Source organism: Lepus europaeus, chromosome 2 (assembly GCF_033115175.1).
Source record: "Lepus europaeus isolate LE1 chromosome 2, mLepTim1.pri, whole genome shotgun sequence".
In the NCBI taxonomy this organism is placed as follows: domain Eukaryota; kingdom Metazoa; phylum Chordata; class Mammalia; order Lagomorpha; family Leporidae; genus Lepus; species Lepus europaeus.
This window is the reverse complement of record NC_084828.1, coordinates 52,398,424-52,417,285: the sequence shown is the minus strand read 5'-3', so window position 1 is coordinate 52,417,285 and position 18,862 is coordinate 52,398,424. Positions and strand designations below refer to the sequence as shown.

General features: G+C 41.7%; 1 protein-coding gene across 1 annotated transcript in view; it reads right to left on the bottom strand.

The window, feature by feature from the left end:
* The window catches only part of CRYBG3 (crystallin beta-gamma domain containing 3), a 135,734-nt gene that overhangs the window by 36,276 nt on the left and 80,596 nt on the right, over positions 1–18,862 (bottom strand). The window contains exons 11-15 of the mRNA XM_062206721.1: positions 15,522–15,652; positions 12,014–12,140; positions 4,137–4,279; positions 3,922–4,048; positions 3,056–3,088 (exon numbers count right to left, since the gene is read on the bottom strand). Of these exons, the coding sequence (XP_062062705.1) occupies positions 3,056–3,088; positions 3,922–4,048; positions 4,137–4,279; positions 12,014–12,140; positions 15,522–15,652 (561 nt within the window). The remainder of the gene's footprint in view (positions 1–3,055; positions 3,089–3,921; positions 4,049–4,136; positions 4,280–12,013; positions 12,141–15,521; positions 15,653–18,862) is intronic.

Here is an 18,862-nt window from a genome sequence, read left to right as displayed (position 1 = left end):
GGCTCAAAAACTTATTCCAGCATCTTTTAATATAATTTTATTTACTCCAATACTAAAATAATTCCTATGAGAAACTTTCTTTCCCCTTCTGCAGCTCTTTAGACTTCCCTCATATAAACATGAGAGTTGTTAGACAAAGAAAAGCCTTGTTTCCATTCCTTATGACATCACACCTTCCGCACAATGTAGTATTATGCACTTCTCACAGCAATTACACATCCTACAATAACTTTATTTCCCTGATCAAAGAAGGCTTTCTTTATTTAAACAGTTCTTCCTATTTCCAGACCTTAGATTCTATAAGCTGATCACAGTATCTCCCCGACACACAAATACATGAAAGTGTTTTCTTTCTATTCCTCTTGCATCTTACTAATCGTTGTCTAAAAGTCACTTTACTATCCCCACGCATGACAGTAACCACACAACTGTCATCACTGTAAAATTCAGGGTGACTAAGTTATTCAATTTAAGAAAAGATCCCGATGTTTTCCTTGGCTGGAAACATCTATAAAATGGAACAGGGTCTGAGTATTTAAAGAAATCTAAAATTTGGAAATTTGCTAATTTACTTGAAAAAATTCTAGGAATGCCAGGTACTTGGTTGGGTCAAAGGTGGGAACTGCTTAGAATTTTCCAGAGAATGGTGCCTGACTCACACCTTCCCTGGAAACGAAATTCAACCTCTGCACGATTTAGTCCAATAAGATTTCAGGACTCATTAAGAAAGAGATGATGACAATGTGAAGACAATGCACCTTCTGCTTGGTTTCTGTTTTGCTTAAGGAGAAAAATAAAAAAAAAATAAATAAATAAGCTGCCACCTGCTAATGATGAAATCTATAATGACCCAGTCTGTCTTGAGCTGAGAATCCGTGACATCTTTAGCCTTTTAGAAAAACAATTGCCTCAATAAAAGGCAGTGTTCCTTCAGAATCCCAAAGAAGACCCAGCTCTTCAAGATGTTTACAACTAACCAGCAACATTTTCATTACCATAATCTTCACAATGGAGATTAATCTCTGTGCACACATTTTCTCTGGCCTATTCCCTCTTAAGTTGCTTGAGGAATTCTCCTTAAAATCATCGTAATAAAAACTTCCTCTCTCAGTTGAACACCTTATCTCACACAGAAGGGGAACACGAGTACCCTCAAGGGAGCAGAGCATCTGTAGGCCTGGCCGTCACAGCTCCCTGAGAAGGAGAAAATACTCCCTAGTTACTGGATGGAATGCCAGGCCATCCGCCAGGACACCTCTGCTTACATCTAACTGCATATAGACAAGGAAAATGCCCCAACATGAGGCCACTGAAAACAGGAGCTTTATTCTGGGTGAACTAAAAGGGCGTGGTATGTTTGTTATCCAATCTCTGTTTATCATAAACCTGTCTGAAACGTGCGGTTCACAAGGCAGGAATTGAGGCAAACCCAGAAAAGTGAAGTAGGGGCCATGGCACTGGGCGTCTGCTGCTGCTTCCTGTCCCTCCAAGTTGGACTGGAAATACTATAAAGAAAACCCTCCCACAATCTGGCCCAAAAAAGGAAATCCATTAAAAAAGAAACAAACAAACAAAGAAACCTGGGAGGGAGGGAGGGAGGCAGAGAAGCAGAGCTTACAAGAATGGGACTTTTCATCTGTCCTTAAAGCACAATCTGCAGCTTGAAATTATTCCTGTTTAACTCTTTTATCTATTCCTGTTATTTTGAATCATGTGAAAAAGCACTTTAAAAATCCACAGTGGGGAGTTTCCACAAGTCCAAAATAAAGATCTGGCAGGAAACAGCTCTAAACACAACAAGTCAATTATATTCAGAAGGGAAATGTTCCCAACAGGCCTGAGCTAATCATAAAATAAAACCTCAAAGCCCTGTGAATGGAAGCCTAGTTAAACTCAGTGCATCTGAGATACATAAACACTGACATGAATACGAAAAACACACACTTTCAGAGAAAAAGATAGTGCTATGAAAAGGTAGCAAATGCCAAATATTTACAATTAATCACTACATCTGGCTTTTTAACAGTAACTTATGAATGTGTTATTCAAAATGAAATAGAGAAGGCAATGGCTGTCATTGCCTTTTCCTTCCATGGTTGTACTGCTCATATGTCTGTCTTTGAAAAACCCTGAAAATCTGGTTTTATCTACTTTGCTACCTCTAACTGTGATACGGCATTTACTTAAATTCTGAATCTCAGTTTTGTTATTGATAGATGGGATTATTAATGACCTCAGAGTCATTGGTAGCATAAAACAGGCACAACTTCTAGCCCTCAATGGAGAAACAAACATTAGGCTCCAGAGTATTGCCTACTCCCCTTCAAACCATGAACACACTGCGAGTGAAAAGGTAGGGTTTCCACTTCACCAAGTGCTTGTTTTGATACAGGTATTAGAAATCACATGCAGGATAGACAGGTGAAGACACTGCTCTATTCTATTTACAGTCAACTGTGCTATGCCAAAAGGGACTGGCACTGCGGCATAGAGGGTAAAGCTGCCGCCTGCAGTGCTGGCATCCCGTATGGGCACCAGTTCAAGACCTGGCTGCTCTACTTCTGATCCAGCTCTCTGCTATGGCCTGGGAAAGCAGTAGAAGATGACCCAAGTCCTGGGTCCCCTGCACCCACGTGGGAGACCCGGTTCCTGGCTTCAGATCAGATCAGCTCAGCTCCGGCCGTTGTGGCCATCTGAAGAGGGAACCAGTGGATGCAAGACCTCTTTCTCTCTCTACTTCTGTCTCTTTGTAACTCTACCTTTCAAATAAATAAATAAACTTAAAATAAATAATCAATCTGAAAGAAAGAGAAAAAAAGAAAGGCAGGCAGGCAGGCAGGCACAGGTTCAAAATGATCCAAAAGTGGTCAGAGCTGCAGCTCTGTCACGCAACACAAAAGGAACTGTGTGACAGCCACAAAGATGGACACTCTCCTGCTTAAGGTACCAATACACACAAAAGTTATCTGAGGGAAAGGAAAAGATTTGAGAAAGGGAATGAACACTTTCAGTAAACTGTGTAACAATGGTAAGTGAAGAATATTTTTCAACATACCAAATGTGAAGGCTCATTTATCCCAAGTGGTTCCTGAAAAACATATTCAAACATGTTAAACAATGCAATCATATAATCTGAGGTGTCTTTTCGAATGTTTTGAAAATATCTTTTGAAAAACAAATTTTGAATGCTCTGAGCAAACTACTAGATTCCTAGAACTGGCTATGACCTTCAAATAACATACGGGATTCTCTTATAATAATTTTAGCACTTATGACTAATTTATTTTGAATAATAGCTAGGGAAAATAAATGAGCCCCAATGCCCCTTTGAAAGACAAAGTTCGAATTTGTGATCATTATCTCATGGGTACTCTTATTCTTCTGTGTTACCCAAATACTATACAACTTCCTAACTTTCCACACAAGGAGATTACTCTGGCCTTGTGGAATGCCCTTTCTGCCTGAAAAATATTGCTTTTATCCCTTAAAACATCACTCAGTGCACCCTGATCCTCCCCAACTCCCCAGGCCTGCTCCTCTCCCTGACTCCTCAGCACTGCCTAGACACACCGTCTTTACTTGTCTACAGATCTGCTTCCCCTTTGAGACTAAGACCCGTCAGGGAAGTCTTGTTTATCTTTTATCTTCAGTGATCAGCAGAATATCTGACACAGCAGAGGCGCTAGATAAAAGCTGTTGCGTGAACTGTTCAAGTTACAGTGTTGTCTCATTCATGTACTACTATCCTACTATCCACACTACCTCTCTATGGAGTGTACACAAATGCGTATTATGTCTCATTGTCTGGATTTATACATATACACATAATTCATCATTTTCACTTTCAAAATGTCTATTCCCATACTCACTTAATATACCATTACATGCCACTGATGAGGGTTGGCTTCATATTTCACTCACCAGCTGGATAGGTCGTATTGACATAATTATATTATTGGATCCTCCCCAGTCAAAAAAGCATTTATATTTCCCTTTCTCTAGAATGTACTGTTCTCCACAGAAGAACTTCTGCTGGTAGGCAACCCATCTAGTGAGGGAAGGGAAAAAAGAACAATCAAGCAAATGATACTTTTAAACACCAGTCTCTCAAGGTTCTTAACATAGGGGAAACTTACACTCCACTTTTAACATGAATAGATCTTGTTTCACTGCCAAAGCCAATTTCTTCTAAGTCAGGAATTTCCCGATTTGTAATATCAATAAACTTCCCACTTTCAAGGTCAGATTCAAACAGTGTGATAGAAGATTCTATAAAATTCTAAAAAAAATAGGAAGAGGAAAGTTTGAGAGAACAAGCATTTTGTTTTATGCACTGCTATGTCTGAGCACAAGGCACACACTACTGGGATCATTTTTGCACAAATAATGCCAGGAAGAATCTTAAATTGTACAGGAAACAATTTTATAGTCACTACTCCTAAACAGTTTAAAGAAAAAAAATAAGCCTGGGTTTACTTTAAACAGGAAAATTTTTTCTATATAGATGAAAACTGGTCAAAAATTGGTAAATTGCTGGGACTTACTGGCTATCCTGTGTAATACTACTTATAAAGGAGACTAAATTCTCATGAAACAAAACTAAACAATGTACTTTAGGTAATGTGGGAGATGACTGATGAGCTGAAATGTAATATAAAAAACAGGTAACATCCACTTAAAAATTATTTGGGGCAGATGTTGCAGGTACAGGGGGTTAAGCTGTTGAGTGGAACCTTACATCCGATATCAAAGCACCTGGTTCCAATCTTAGCTACTCTGCTTCTAACCCAGTTTCCTGATAATGCATCCTGGAAGGCAGCAGATATTGGCTCTGGTGTTTAGGCCCCTACGACCCCTGTGGGAGCCCCAGTAAGAGTTCCATGCTCCTGGCTTCATCCTAGCCCAGCCCTGGCTATTGTAGGAATTTGGGTAGTGAACCAGGAAATAGAATCTCTCAGTCACTCTTCAAGTAACTGAAAATAAATAAGTAAATACTTAAAATTTTTTATTAAAAAATCAAAATGAGACTACATTATTAGAAAAAGGTTGGTAGGCTAGGTAACTTATTTAAAACAAAGACATCGTAGAAAACTCTCAAGACCCAAATAGATAAACCAGCTAAAGACAGGCAATTCATAAAAAACATACATACAAGTGTCCAATTTCACTAGTAAATTAAATCTGAATTAAAGTAATTAGACAAAATTTCTACTCTTTAAAACTAAATTAAGAAGGATTAAAAATCCAGTTTCTGGGGCAGCACTTGAGGTAGCAGTTAAGGTGTAGATCTGGGGGCAGACACTGTGGCACAGTGGGCTGCTCCACTTCTGTTTCCAGCTCCCTGCTAATGCACCTGGGAAAGCAGCAGAGGAAGGCCCAAGTGCTTGGACCCCTGCATTCATGTGGGAGACTTGGAAAAGCTCCAGGCTTCTGGCTTCACTCTGACCTAGCCAAGGTCATTGCAATCCTTTTGGGGAGTGAACCAGTGGATGGAAGATCTCTTTCTCTGTCTCTCTTTTTTTCTCTGTAATTCTGCCTTTCAAACAAATAAATATTAACTTGAAAAAAAAATGCAGATTTGGATGCCCAAGTCCTGTGTTGTAGTACCTGGATTCAATTCCCAGATCAAGCCTCTGATTCCAGTTTCCTGCTAATGCATTTCCTGAGTCGGCAATGAAGCTCAAGTGATCGCGTTCCTGTCACTCACATAGGAGACCTGGCTCCCACATTTAGCCCCATCCACAGCCCTTGTGGACATTTGGAGAGTAAACCAGAGGATGAGGGCTCTGTCTTCTTTCCCTCTCTAATAAATTATGAAAAAATAAATAAAAATCCAGTTTGATCAGAGAACATTGTTCGTGGAATACAAATTAAATAACTATTTGAGGCCGGCGCCGTGGCTCAACAGGCTAATCCTCCGCCTTGCGGCGCCGGCACACCGGGTTCTAGTCCCGGTCGGGGCACCGATCCTGTCCCGGTTGCCCCTCTTCCAGGCCAGCTCTCTGCTGTGGCCAGGGAGTGCAGTGGAGGATGGCCCAAGTCCTTGGGCCCTGCACCCCATGGGAGACCAGGAGAAGCACCTGGCTCCTGCCATCGGATCGGTGCGGTGCGCCAGCCGCAGCGCGCCTACTGCGGCGGCCATTGGAGGGTGAACCAATGGCAAAAGGAAGACCTTTCTCTCTGTCTCTCTCTCACTGTCCACTCTGCCTGTCAAATAAATAAATAAATAAATAAATAACTATTTGAGAAAGTAATTTAGCAATATATGAAAAACAGAACGGTTCATTCTCTTTGACCTTAAAATTCCTATTTAAGAAAAGATTCCTAAAGAAACTAAATGATGAACTATTTATATACAAAGATGCATATTCAGAATAGTGAAAAGCTATTTTACACACATGTACACATATACATTTTATAATGCCACTTTCCAGATGAACAAAGTTTTTAAAGATTTATTTATTTATTTGAAAGTCAGAGTTACGCAGAGAGAGAGGGGGGTCTTCCATCCACTGGTTCACTCTCCAGATGGCCACAATGGCCGGAGCTGAGCTGATCTGAAGCCAGGAGCTTCCTCTGGGTCTTCCCACATGGGTGCAGGGGCCCAAGGACCTGGGCCATCTTATACTGCTTTCCCAGGCCACAGCAGAGAACTGGATCAGAAGTGGAGCAGCCAGGACTTGAACCGGCGCCCATATGGGATGCCGGCACTGCAGGCAGCTGCTTTACCTGCTACCCCACAGTGCCAGTCCCCTGAAGAAAGTTTTAATAGCCTGTAAGTCCCCTAAAAGTCCCAAGAATAAGCATTCCAACTAGAGTATTGAGATATTTAAAATCTGAGTGCCATACTGGCAAACCTGGTTATATACTCACAAGCCTCCATCACCCAAGGCACCTATACATGCCTCTTCTCCTTCCAATCATGCTAGAGTGTTAACTAGCTCACTGACTGTGAGGATTTGTTGTGGGGGCCCTGTCTGGTCCTGCTCTGGAACCATAAGCCAGGGGTGGGTGGTTCTTTAAACTCCCTCTTAAAGACAGGAACCTCTCCTCCACCACTCTGGTGACTCTGGAATTCTCCATCTTTATGTCTACTTTTCCTGCCCCTACTACCACCTGCTTTCTAGTCCCTGCTGCGGTAGCAGGAGTAAGGGAGCAACTCACATGTTCTGGGTCATGTGAGCCTAGTCACACGGCAGCACCCCCACAGGTGGGGGTGGGGGGTGTCACACAAATAATAGTATAAAACATGCAAAGAAGATAAATTCATAAAATAAAAAACTTCTAACCGCCTGCTCCGGAAGTGACCAGAACAAGCCTCGGGAGTCACAAAGAGGTTAGTAAGGTATGGCCATCCTTACTTTCCTAGGCGCAGTAACGCTGCAAGTCCCACAGATTTAAGTAGAGTTCTAATGCTGAAGAAGAATGAAAAATAGTGGGAAAAAAAACTTTAAAAATTACATTCAATCTTATATTTTAAGGCACTCTGATAGCTTAGCACACTCTTGAGTGTAGCACACCCTGCTGTTAGAGTAGTTGCTTCAGGCCCAAAGACAAGTCTTAAGGATCAGTAATTGGATAACTTTTAAATTTCCTAATATCCCTGTTCTCAGGCCCCTGAGCTCTTGCACTACAACTCCCGGTACACAGTGTGATACAGGCCCCAGTGGAGAGCTGGTGCTCCCAGGAGCAGGACAATGCAAGGTCTAGACTGCATACCATCTAGTTGTAGAGCCCTAAAGAGAGACCCAAGACTGAAAATCATAATAAAAGCAAATCCAAATCCAAATGTTAAGCTAGTATAAAATTGACAAAGAACAAGCACACCAGGCAAATTTTATTGAGGACGCCAAGGAATAAAAATTCCTTAATCCCCAGAGCCCAAATATTGCTGTATTCCTTTTGGTCCTCTCTCTCTCCTTTTTTAAAGTCTCAAGTCAACAGCTCTGAATGACTCATGTGGAAATAGGAACGCATTTCTGGTTGTCCTCTCCAAAGTACTCCAGGACAGATCACTTCATCCCTAAGGAAGATGTCCGGTATTTGACCTTAGTATATCCACAGTGTTCCATACACTGAAGCCAGGACGTGTGGAATCTGCATTACATTATGCAGTTTTTCTATCTGTCCTCTTGTTTATTTCACATTACACTTCAACTGAGACTGTGGCTGTGGTGCTTCACTCTTTCCCAGGTTCGACACATCTGGGCTATCTCAGAGCTTTCTCATGTCAGCTCTACCTACTAACTTCTGCAGGTGTATCAAAGGCACAGGACTACATGCTCTATCTGGGTAATGTGTAATTTTACAAAATGTAACATGATAAGCAAATTTCAAAGTATTTTCATAATATATGTGAGGGATCCTCAAAAAGTTAGTGGAAAAAGCATTCTGTGAAAAAACCACATGTGCATTTAAAAAAAATTTGGCATCAAAATAAATTTATCTTTTTTAAAAAATATTTGGAAAGCAGAGTTCGAGAGAAAGAGAGCGAGGGAGAGAGACAGAGAGAGAGAGGACTTTCATCTGCTGATTCAATCACCAAATGGCCACAACCAGAGCTAGGCCAGACCGAAGCCAGGAGCTTCTTCCAGGTCTCCCACGTGGGTGAAGGGGCCCAAGCACTTAGGCCATCTTCTGCAGCTTTCCAAGGCACATTAGCAGGGAGCTGGATCAGAAGTGGAGTAGCCAAGACTTGAACTGGTCCCCATATGGGATGTTGATGTAACTCACTACACCACAATGCCAGCCCCCCAAAATTTATCTTTTAATTCCATTTTTTCAAAAACTTTTTTTTTTAAAGAAAGACAGCTTTTTCAAGTTTTATTTTATTTACTTGAAAGGCAGAGTTAGAGTGAGAGAGAGGGAGAGACAGAGAGAGAGGTCTTCCACTCTCTGGTTCATTCCCTAAATGGCTGCAACAGCCAGGAATGGACCATCCAGGTCTTCTAGGTGGGTGGTAGGGGCCCAAGTTTATGGACCATGTTCAATTGCTTTTTCAGGTCCATCAGCAGGGAGCTGGATCAGAAGTAGAGTAACAGCGACTTGAACCGGGACTCATATGGGATACCCGCACACAGACAGCAGCTTAAACTGGTACGCTACGGACCAGCACTGTGGCTCAGTGGGTTAACGCCTCAGCCTGCAGCACTGGCATACCATATGGGCGCCGGTTCTGGTTCTGGTTGCTCATATTCTGATCCAGCTCTCTGCTATGGCCTGGAAAAGCAGTAGAAAATGGCACAAGTTCTTGGGCCCCTGCACCCGCATAGGGGACCTGGAGGAAGCCCCTAGTTCCTGGTTTTGGATCGGCGCAGCTCCAGTCATTGTAGCTGTCTGGGGAGTGAACCAGCGACCCCTCTCTGTATCTCTGTCTTTAAAATAAAAAAAAATAAAAAAAAAAAACCTGCTATGCTACAATGCCAGCTGCCCCCACAAACTTTTGAATTACCTTCATACATGTATTAATTTTATGTTGTATAAATATAGACCATTTTTACTATATATTTTAGTGTATATTTAAATTATAAATAATCTGAAAATCAGATACTTATCTTTTAATATGTGTGGCCCTACATTAATAGGTGTAAATGAGATGTTAATAAGCCTTTGACCAAATGAAATTCAGTTTTCCATTGTTAAGGTGCTTTTTAAGTCTAATAAGCATTTGGATCAAGAAAATGGATAAAATGCCATGGGCTCCAGGGTAGATTTTCCCTTAGATCCCAGTTCTACACTTTGGCACAGTACCTAACCTTTAGTTCCTCAGCTTCTGTAAGAGAATATCTCACAAAGTTCATGGAGTAGCAAGTATTTGGTCTCGTCGATGTCCTCATGCCATGTTGAGCAGCTCAGATTTTATTTTTCTTGACAGTGAGCCACTGATAGACTTTCAGTGGTTTAGAAAGGCCTTTGTGGTAACTACATCCATAGTTTGCATGGATTGAGGAAGATAAAGCTGGAGGTGAAAGGTTCAGAAAGTGACAGGACTCCAGGTAGAAACTTACGAAGGCAAGTCTTTGGACTTGCAGTTAAGACATTATTTGGGAAGCAAGCACCTCTTTTTAAGAGTACCTGGGTTCCTGTGCCAGGTCTGGCTCCCAATGCTGCCTTCCTGCTAATACAGAGGCTGGGAGGCAGAAGGTAAAGGCTAAAGTGGCTGGGTCCCCTCCATCACATGGGAGACTTAGACTGAATTCTGGGCTTCCAGCTTCAACCTGGCCCAGCCCTGGTATCTTCAGAACTCTCTAACATCTGTGCCTTTATAAGTTTCCATCTGGAGTGCTATAGCTTTCTGAATCTTTCACCTCCAGCTTCATCTTCCCCATGAAAAAGTGTAATACAGGCTGGCGCATTGGCTCACTTGGCTAATCCTCTGCCTGTGGCGCCAGCACCCTGGGTTCTAGTCCCGGTTGGGGCACCGGGTACTAGTCCCGGTTGCTCCTCTTCCAGTCCAGCTCTCTGCTGAGGCCTGGGAAGGCAGTGGAGGATGGCCCAAGTGCTTGGGTCCCTGCATCCGCATGGGAGACCGGGAGGAAGTACCCAGCTCCTGGCTTTGGACTGGCACAGCGCACTGGCCGTAGCGGCCATTAGGGGAGTGAACCAACGGAAGGAAGACTTTTCTCTCTGTCTCTGTCTATAACTCTCTTTCTAACTCTGCCTGGCAGAAAAAAAAAAAAAAAAAGGGTGTAATGTAGTGTAGTCACCAAAAACCATAGTCTCCCTAAACCATTGATCTAATATGTTCACTAGGTCTAACGCCTATCGGTGGCTCATTGTCAACACAAGGAAAAAAAGTCTGAACTCCTCAACATGGCAGAGGACATTCACTATGTGTGACTCTAGACTCACTTCCTGAAGGTCTCTCCAATTTCCTTATTCAACCCCAGTTCACCAAACACACCACAATTTCACTTACATATGAGTTTCTCAACTTCAGCACTATTAACATTTCGAGTTCTGTAACTATTGTTGGGGGTTGTCCTTTCCATGGTAGGAGTTAACAGCATCTCTGTCCTCTGTCCACTAGGTCAACCCCAACCCCAAATAACAATCTAAACCTTCCCCGGACACAGCCAAATGCCCCTGAAGTCCTAAAATCAACCCCAGCTGAGAACCGCTGGCTTACAGCCTTGACATCACACATCAACGTGTACTAATCTCTTACTAAAAAGCACCTACTTTCCCCTCTCACTAGAAATTTTCCACTTGGTTAACTTTTTTTTTTTTTTGACAAGCAGAGTGGACAGTGAGAGAGAGGGAGACAGAGAGAAAGGTCTTCCTTTACCGTTGGTTCACCCTCCAATGGCTGCTGCAGCCAGCACACCGCGCTGATCCGAAGCCAGGAGCCAGGTGCTCCTCCTGGTCTCCCATGGGATACAGGGCCCAAGGACTTGGGCCATCCTCCACTGCCTTCCCAGGCCACAGCAGAGAGCTGGACTGGAAGAGGAGCAACCAGGACAGAATCCGACGCCCCGACCGGAACTAGAACCCAGTGTGCCGGCGCCACAGGCGGAGGATTAGCCTAGTGAGTCACGGCGCCGACTTCACTTGGTTAACTCTTACAACTTCAGGTCAGCTATCGTCTCCTCCAGGGAACTCTCTCTACTCCCAGTGGGGTAACTGACGAGCTGGCCTTTTTTCTGGGTACTTCAAGCACTGTGCACTTAATTTAGTCATGGTAAAACACCTCAAGCTTTACAAAAGTGCTATGTTCTCTACCAGACTGCCTGCTCTGGGCTGTTGGGACTGAATACCTGGCCGTTATATTTTCAGCATCTGATGCTATATGCAGCAGGTGCTCAAAAAATGATGGAATTAATGAAGGGAAAGGTTTATATAAATATTCTATAATAATTATGACAGTTAAGAAAAATGGTCAATATAATCCTTGAAGTCTGACGCTTTCAAACATTAGAAATTTTTTATAGTCTCATGTTCTATCAGTAATCATGCCCAACTTTCATGAAAAGATAAAACAGGTGGAGAATGTAAAGTAAGGAAGCTAACTTACAGCTTGTAAGTACCGAAAAGACAAGATGGGAGCACTTAATGCCCCATAGGCGTTACTGTCTTCAAAGTCTCCTTCCTCAAGCAGGAACTGCTGGCCTTTGAAATGTTCCTTCTCATAGGCAACCCACCTAGAAATACATAGGGTATGCAATGTAATAAGCTATAGTCAACATCAAAAAAACTAATCAAGAAAGCAAAAGAAAAAAATCATGATAAAGCACAGATTTGTTCATCTCCATTTTTAAAAAAAAAAAACTATTTGCTTATATTTTTATATACAAAGACAAATGGCCTGTGCTTCACAGAGCAATCACTTTTATAGTCCACAGGCTTTTCCCAACAAATCCTAACTATAGGACTGCAACAGAGCAATGTTCTTTAAATGTTTGTGGCATGTCTTGATCCATCCCAATGTACTCAAAGAACAGTTTGCTAAGTAAAGAAAAAGAAAATAGAAAGTATATATTGACAATAAGAAAAGTTACATACCACACTGAGATTCAAAGGTAATTATTCTTATTTTACTGATTAAGCTTTCTGCCATCACAAAATGACTACTGTATTAAAAATGATTTTGGGTTTAAATCAAGCAAACTTCTCACCAATTCCAGATTAAAAAACAGTAAAACAGAGGTCAGTAAACAGCAGCTGGGAAATGAGACAGAGCTGGTATTAGCCCTGGTGACCTAATTGGTGCCCTAAATGTATACAAAGATGTCTATAAATACTTATGGGTGGAAATGCTGGTCCCACCATTCTATCAGTGGCTATTATGGAAACAGGAAGCACTGTGGCAGAGTATTTTCCAGCAACACAGTTCCTTGCTTTTTTTTTTTTTTTTTTTTTTTAAGATTTATTTCAGAGGTAGAGTTACAGAGACAGAGAGAGAGGTCCTCCATCTGCCAGTTCACTCCCCAAATGGGTACAATGCCTAGAGCTTAGCTGATCCAAAGCCAGGAGCTTATTCCGGGTCTCCCACACAGGTGCAGGGGCCCAAGCACTTGGGCCATCTTCCATTGCTTTCTCAGGCCATAAGCAGAGAGCTGGATCAGAAGAGGAGCAGCCAGGACACAAACCAGTGCCACATGGGAGACTTTCATATGGGAGTGAAACAGTGGATAGAAGACCCCTCTGTCTCTAACTCTGCCTCTCAAATAAATAAATCTTTAAAAAGGAAAAAAAAAAAAAAAAGTAGAGCAGCTGGAATACAAATTGGAGCCCATATGGGATTCTGGCTTTATATGTGTCAGCTTTATCGGCTATGCCACAACAGCCTAGAAACTTACCTTTTTTATGAATGGATAGTTTCTAATGAAACGTGGACATAGATGTTTCATAAAACATGCTGACTTGCTTAAATATGCCTCAATTGTACTGTTTAGTGAGAGCGGGACTCCCACCAACTAGGCAGATTCCAAAAATGCCTGTTCTGAGCTCAAGGGTTGGGGACTTCAGAACTCTGGAGCTTGACAAAAAAGAAGCCTAGGAGGGCTACCTACTATTGTTTTTACTTTCTCTACCCCAACTAGAGTTGCAAATGTATTTTAAAAAACAGTGCAAAGAGTTGTTTTCATGGAGCACAAATAATAATGTTCAATAACCATTAGTTCCCTCTTGCTTTCTGTGTGTAAGCATATGTATGATTTGGTCAGGGGTAAAGGTTCACCCGAGTTGGAATAACCTTATAAACATGAAAACATCTTAGTTCATGTGTAGTATATAAAGATACCAACACTGTTTATTTATTAAACTATTTGTGAAAACAAAATTCACAAGAAAACTTACAAAATTCTAAGCTTACTTTTATAAAGTAATGCAATTACTCAAAACATGCTTTAATTATACGTGGATGGAAAAAGGAATAAAAGGTATAAAAGACCTTTATGTTAAAGGACAGATTATGAGTAGTAAATCTATTACATAATGAGAGTTCAAAACCTTCTGAAGATTTTCTTAACAGACTAAGTTTTGTTTAAGATTCACTTTATTTATCAACCTTAGATAATTAAATGTACATGTTATCTGAGGAAAATTTAAAAAAACAGTTGCACTTTCCTCAGATTCCACAGCAATGAGGAACAGATAACCAGTAAACAAAGCAAAAAATAGAAGTGGTAAAAAAGTAATAAAGTCAGTTGTTCATTTTTGAGAAGGGACATTTAAATTTTTCTCCTGTAGTTGTCATATAAAACAAAAATGTGTGTACTGTGTTACAGTCAAGACTTATTTTCTTTAGATTTCTATAAAATAGTTGCAAGAATCTTAAGAGAAAAGCAATGTGCACCACACTGAATTTTAGCTGATAATTTTTTGTGAAGTAGACCAGTTTTAAATTGATCTGGTTAATAGGAAAAACATTTTTATCCCAAAGGGTGAGGGAAATGCAAAAATATTTCCTAACAGGGTTAATAACAATCATGTGTGTTCACAAACCAAAGAATGTAACAAATAAACCCAACACAACAAAAATGTGTTCATCCAAACCATATTTGTTCATCTAGCCCCTGGAAAGTTTTTCTAAAATTCAAGGACAAGGAATTAAATTATTACCAGTGTATTAGATCAGTTACTGATATGATGTACCTATGTATTACAGTGGTATATATTATACATCAGCCTCCTACCTTTAGGCTGGCTTGACTGTCAAGTCACTTACTGTCAGACATTGCCAAGTCTAAGTTCTATATATAGACACTTCAGTGACCTTAGGCAAATCACTTACATCCCATGAATACAATGATTTTAGTGCTGCCTTTGGTAGAGTAGTATAAACAAGTTGTAATATGTTACAGCAAACATCATGAGATACTGATGCTTAAATTAAAATGACCCTACTTCCAAGACAACCAGTGTATCAACAATGAGACAACAAATGTTGTAGGCAGATTCCAGCACTGGGTTGACAATGCCAAATAAGCTATGAGGAAAGTTACTTCTTCACAGCTTTATCTGCTAGGACACGAATACAAAGACACATCCCAGCTGAGCTACACGTTGCGTGGGATTTCTGCCCCAGGTACTGCTGAGACTGAAGTGTATCAGTGACGAATGTACCCTGGGTTCTTAGAGGGATTCTTCAATAGCTGTTCATGGGAAAACAGCAACCAGTGTCAAAGTTCCCCTTGAATGAGGAAGGGCCTACTAGCAAAGTCCTTGGTACCTGAATCATCTAAGATCAGCAGAATAGAGAATAACAACTGTACTCTTACTCATTCTCACAACCTGTGAAAAACTAATTTTATTCTGCAATTCTTTGTTTCCACACTGTGTTTAGAAATACTAAGTGTTGAAGCTTTAGAAACTTTTATATTTAATCTATCTTAAAATCTTTGATACCAACAAGAGTTCACAGAAAGCCATCAGTAACTAATGTATTTTTAACTCACCATATTACAGAAAGGATATATATTTTTACACCAATACAGGTTGTTTTTGCTCTGCCTAGTGTATTTTCATGCCAATCTTCAAAAACAGGCTACTAAATAAAAAATTAAAAATATGACACTCACACTCCACCAATGACACGAATTGATCCAATTCCATGAAAGTCATCATTTTTTAAAAAATTAGGGACAGAATCTATATGTTCACTAAACTCTTTGTATTTCCCATGGAAGTGAGGTTTTTCATACATAATAACCTGAAAAATATAAAAAAATTAACATGTTCATATTTTAGGACACATATTACTTCAGTAACAGTAAAGACCACAACATATATACTTAGTGTCTGATATTCACAAGGAATATGAGTCCTTGTCATCATAAAGGTAAAATATCTTAATTTTAATGCTTCTCTCATATGAACACTCTAGTATAATTATATTGCTCTGGTCACCCAAATTCTAGGACCATTTCAGAGAGTAAACTCGTTTATAACTGATTCTTGGATGTTGGAATTTATTTGAACAAGAAAGTTGTCAACTGCAACAAGAGATGGAAATGAAAATGTATTTTAAAAAATAACATCAACATAAAAACAGCCCAAGTGGGGTATGGTGTATGTTATACCCTTCCCTGTGGAGGAGAGCAGAGAGAGAGGCAGCTGGAAGACCTTCAGGCTGCCCACAGAGCTCAAGTCTCAGCCTCACAGCACGCCCCTTGAAAACACCAGCTGAAAGGTTTTTCAAACCTGAAAGTTCACAGAGGTGGACTTAGAAGGCTTCACAACCATGGAATGGCTATGACCTGACAAGATCCCCACGGTAGACAGCAGTGTCCACCTAGTGCTGCCTCCACACTCCAGCCACTGACCACGAGAGCCACCCCCTGAAGACTGCAAGAGGCCAGTGTGACCCTGAGGGACGATGAGGATGGCAAAAACGACATGGCTTCTTGTCTTTCCCCTGTCTGGGAGTCAGGGACAATCAATGGAACTTGGCTTAAGATCAACGTTCTGGGCCAGTCACGGAAACACTTATTGCAGAACTGCAGTTTTCATTTTTTTTTTTTTTAAGAAAGAAAGCTTTTTTTTTTTTTTTTTTTTTTTGGACAGGTAGAGTTATAGACAGTGAGACAGAGAGAAGGGTCTTCCTTCTGTTGGTTCACCCCTCAAATGGCCACTACAGCTGGCAATGCACCAATCCAGGAGCCAGGTGCTTCCTCCTGGTCTCCCATGTGGGTGCAGGAGCCCAAGCACCTGGGCCATTCTCCACTGCCCTCCCGGGCCATAGCAGAGAGGTGGACTGGAAGAGGAGCAACCAGGACTAGAACCTGGTGCCCATATGGGATGCTGGCACTGCAGGCGAAGGATTAACCAAGTGAGCCACGGTGCCAGCCCTGCAGTTTTCATGTTTAACAATTTTTTTTTTTGTTTTTAAATCACTGGCTTCTACAAAAATCTCTCCCGATAGATCATCAGAATCTGTACAGCAGCCAGGTTTTCAGCAAGAACGGCCTATGAATGGCGGGAACCCATCCTCCCACAGGGCAGAGGAGACTGCTAGGTCTTGAGATGAGGCTCCTGACACAGACCCTTACTCTGGGTGAGGGCTACTGTTTTAAGATTTATTTATTTATTTTGAAAGAGTTGGGGAGGGGAGGAGGAGGGAGGGAAGGGAAAGGAGAGAGAGGATAGGGATAGATAGAGCGAGAGAGACATCTTCCATCCCCTGGTTCACTCCCCAGGTGGCTACAATGGCCAGGATCCTCATTCATGTCTCCCACGTGGGTATAGGGGCTGAAGCACTTGGGCCAATCTCCACTGCTTCCCCAGGCCTTCAGCAGGGAGCTGGATGCCAAGTGGAGCAGCTGGGATACTAACTGGTGCCCACATGCGATGCCAGGTAGCATCACAGGCTGCTTGCTTAACCCGCTAGGCCACAATACCAGCCCCAGGACTGCTGCTAAAGACACAATGGCACATTCACACCAAGCAGTAGTGACCCAGGCCGTGCAGGAGCTGGTCCTCCAGGGTTCTCCTCTTCATCCTGAATTTCTGAAACCCTGTCTGTTGATTTAAGGATCTCAGCAACAAGATACAACGTTTTTGCCCGCCCCTACCTCCACACCAGTTGCTTGATGGATGCCAGTGGGCCCTGGCCGGCAGCAGAGGCCCTGAGGGGCCTGGCCGCCACCACTCCTCCAAGCCTTCCTGGCTTATTTGTAAAGTCTATCCTGCTGTTTAGAGTGTAATACAGATTTGCCTTATATTTACTGAATTTTCCCTAAAAGAAAACCTCCTGCAGTTCCAGGGGATAATGACAAATCATCCACCGTTTCGAGGAAGCATAATACGGTTTCTTACAACTACTAACTGCTTCTGTAGTTACTGCTATTCTCTAAGAAACAGAGGTGGAAATCCTTGAATTTAAACATAAAACATCCCAGAGATAAGAAACGGTTGGAAAATTACAAATTTTAAAAAATGGATATTTGATCAAAAGGGGGCTGTTTGTAACAACTTTGGCAGAACACAAGTTGCTAACATTCCACTTACTTATTTATTTATTTTTAACAGGCAGAGTTAGACAGTGAGAGAGAGAGAGAGACAGAGAGAAAGGTCTTCCTTTTTCTTTGATTCACCCCTCAAATGGATGCTATGGCTGGCGCACTGCGCCGATCCAAAGCCAGGAGCCAGGTGCTTCCTCCTGGTCTCCCATGCAGGTGCAGGGCCCAAGCACTTGGGCCATCCTCCACAGCCTTCACGGGCCACAGCAGAGAGCTGCACTGGAAGAGGAGCAACCAGGACAGAATCTGGCACCCCAACCGGGACTAGAACCCGGGGTGCCAGTGCCACAGGTGGAGGATTAGCCAAGTGAGCCGCGGTGCCAGCCAACATTCCACTTATTTTAAACTTGGATTAGTGCAGAATTTCTCTTCTATTACACTGCTGTCCTTTACTTCTGAAGTACCATCTGCCTTCAGTATGTGGAAGTGCTAGTGATAATAGCATCACTCTATCCACATTCTATCACTTGGCCCTATTATGCTAATGCTGTAATCTGTGCACAACTGGCAATCTGGGGCCCTGGTGAATAGGACCCCCTGCTAATAAACACACTTAACTAACAAGTTATATATTCGCATTTCTAAAAACTGATACCTTTATAAAGACTGAAAAAAATGCATCATACCAATCCTGCTATTTTCTACATATTATATTTTCACTGCATTTAAAATGATCAAAGTTTGATTTGGGCTCAGTACATGTTATATACAATGAATTAAAAGCAGTTCTTTCATGAGGAAGCCATAAAATAATACCCAAAGTTTGAAGATTGGGATGAACTATGATACCCAATGGATTCATATACATGTACAATTCGTCAGACTGCGAACAGCCAAGAAGAAAGCATGGTGCTCTCCAAAGCTCCGATTCATCAGACTGGTGGACTGATGGGTCATTCTGA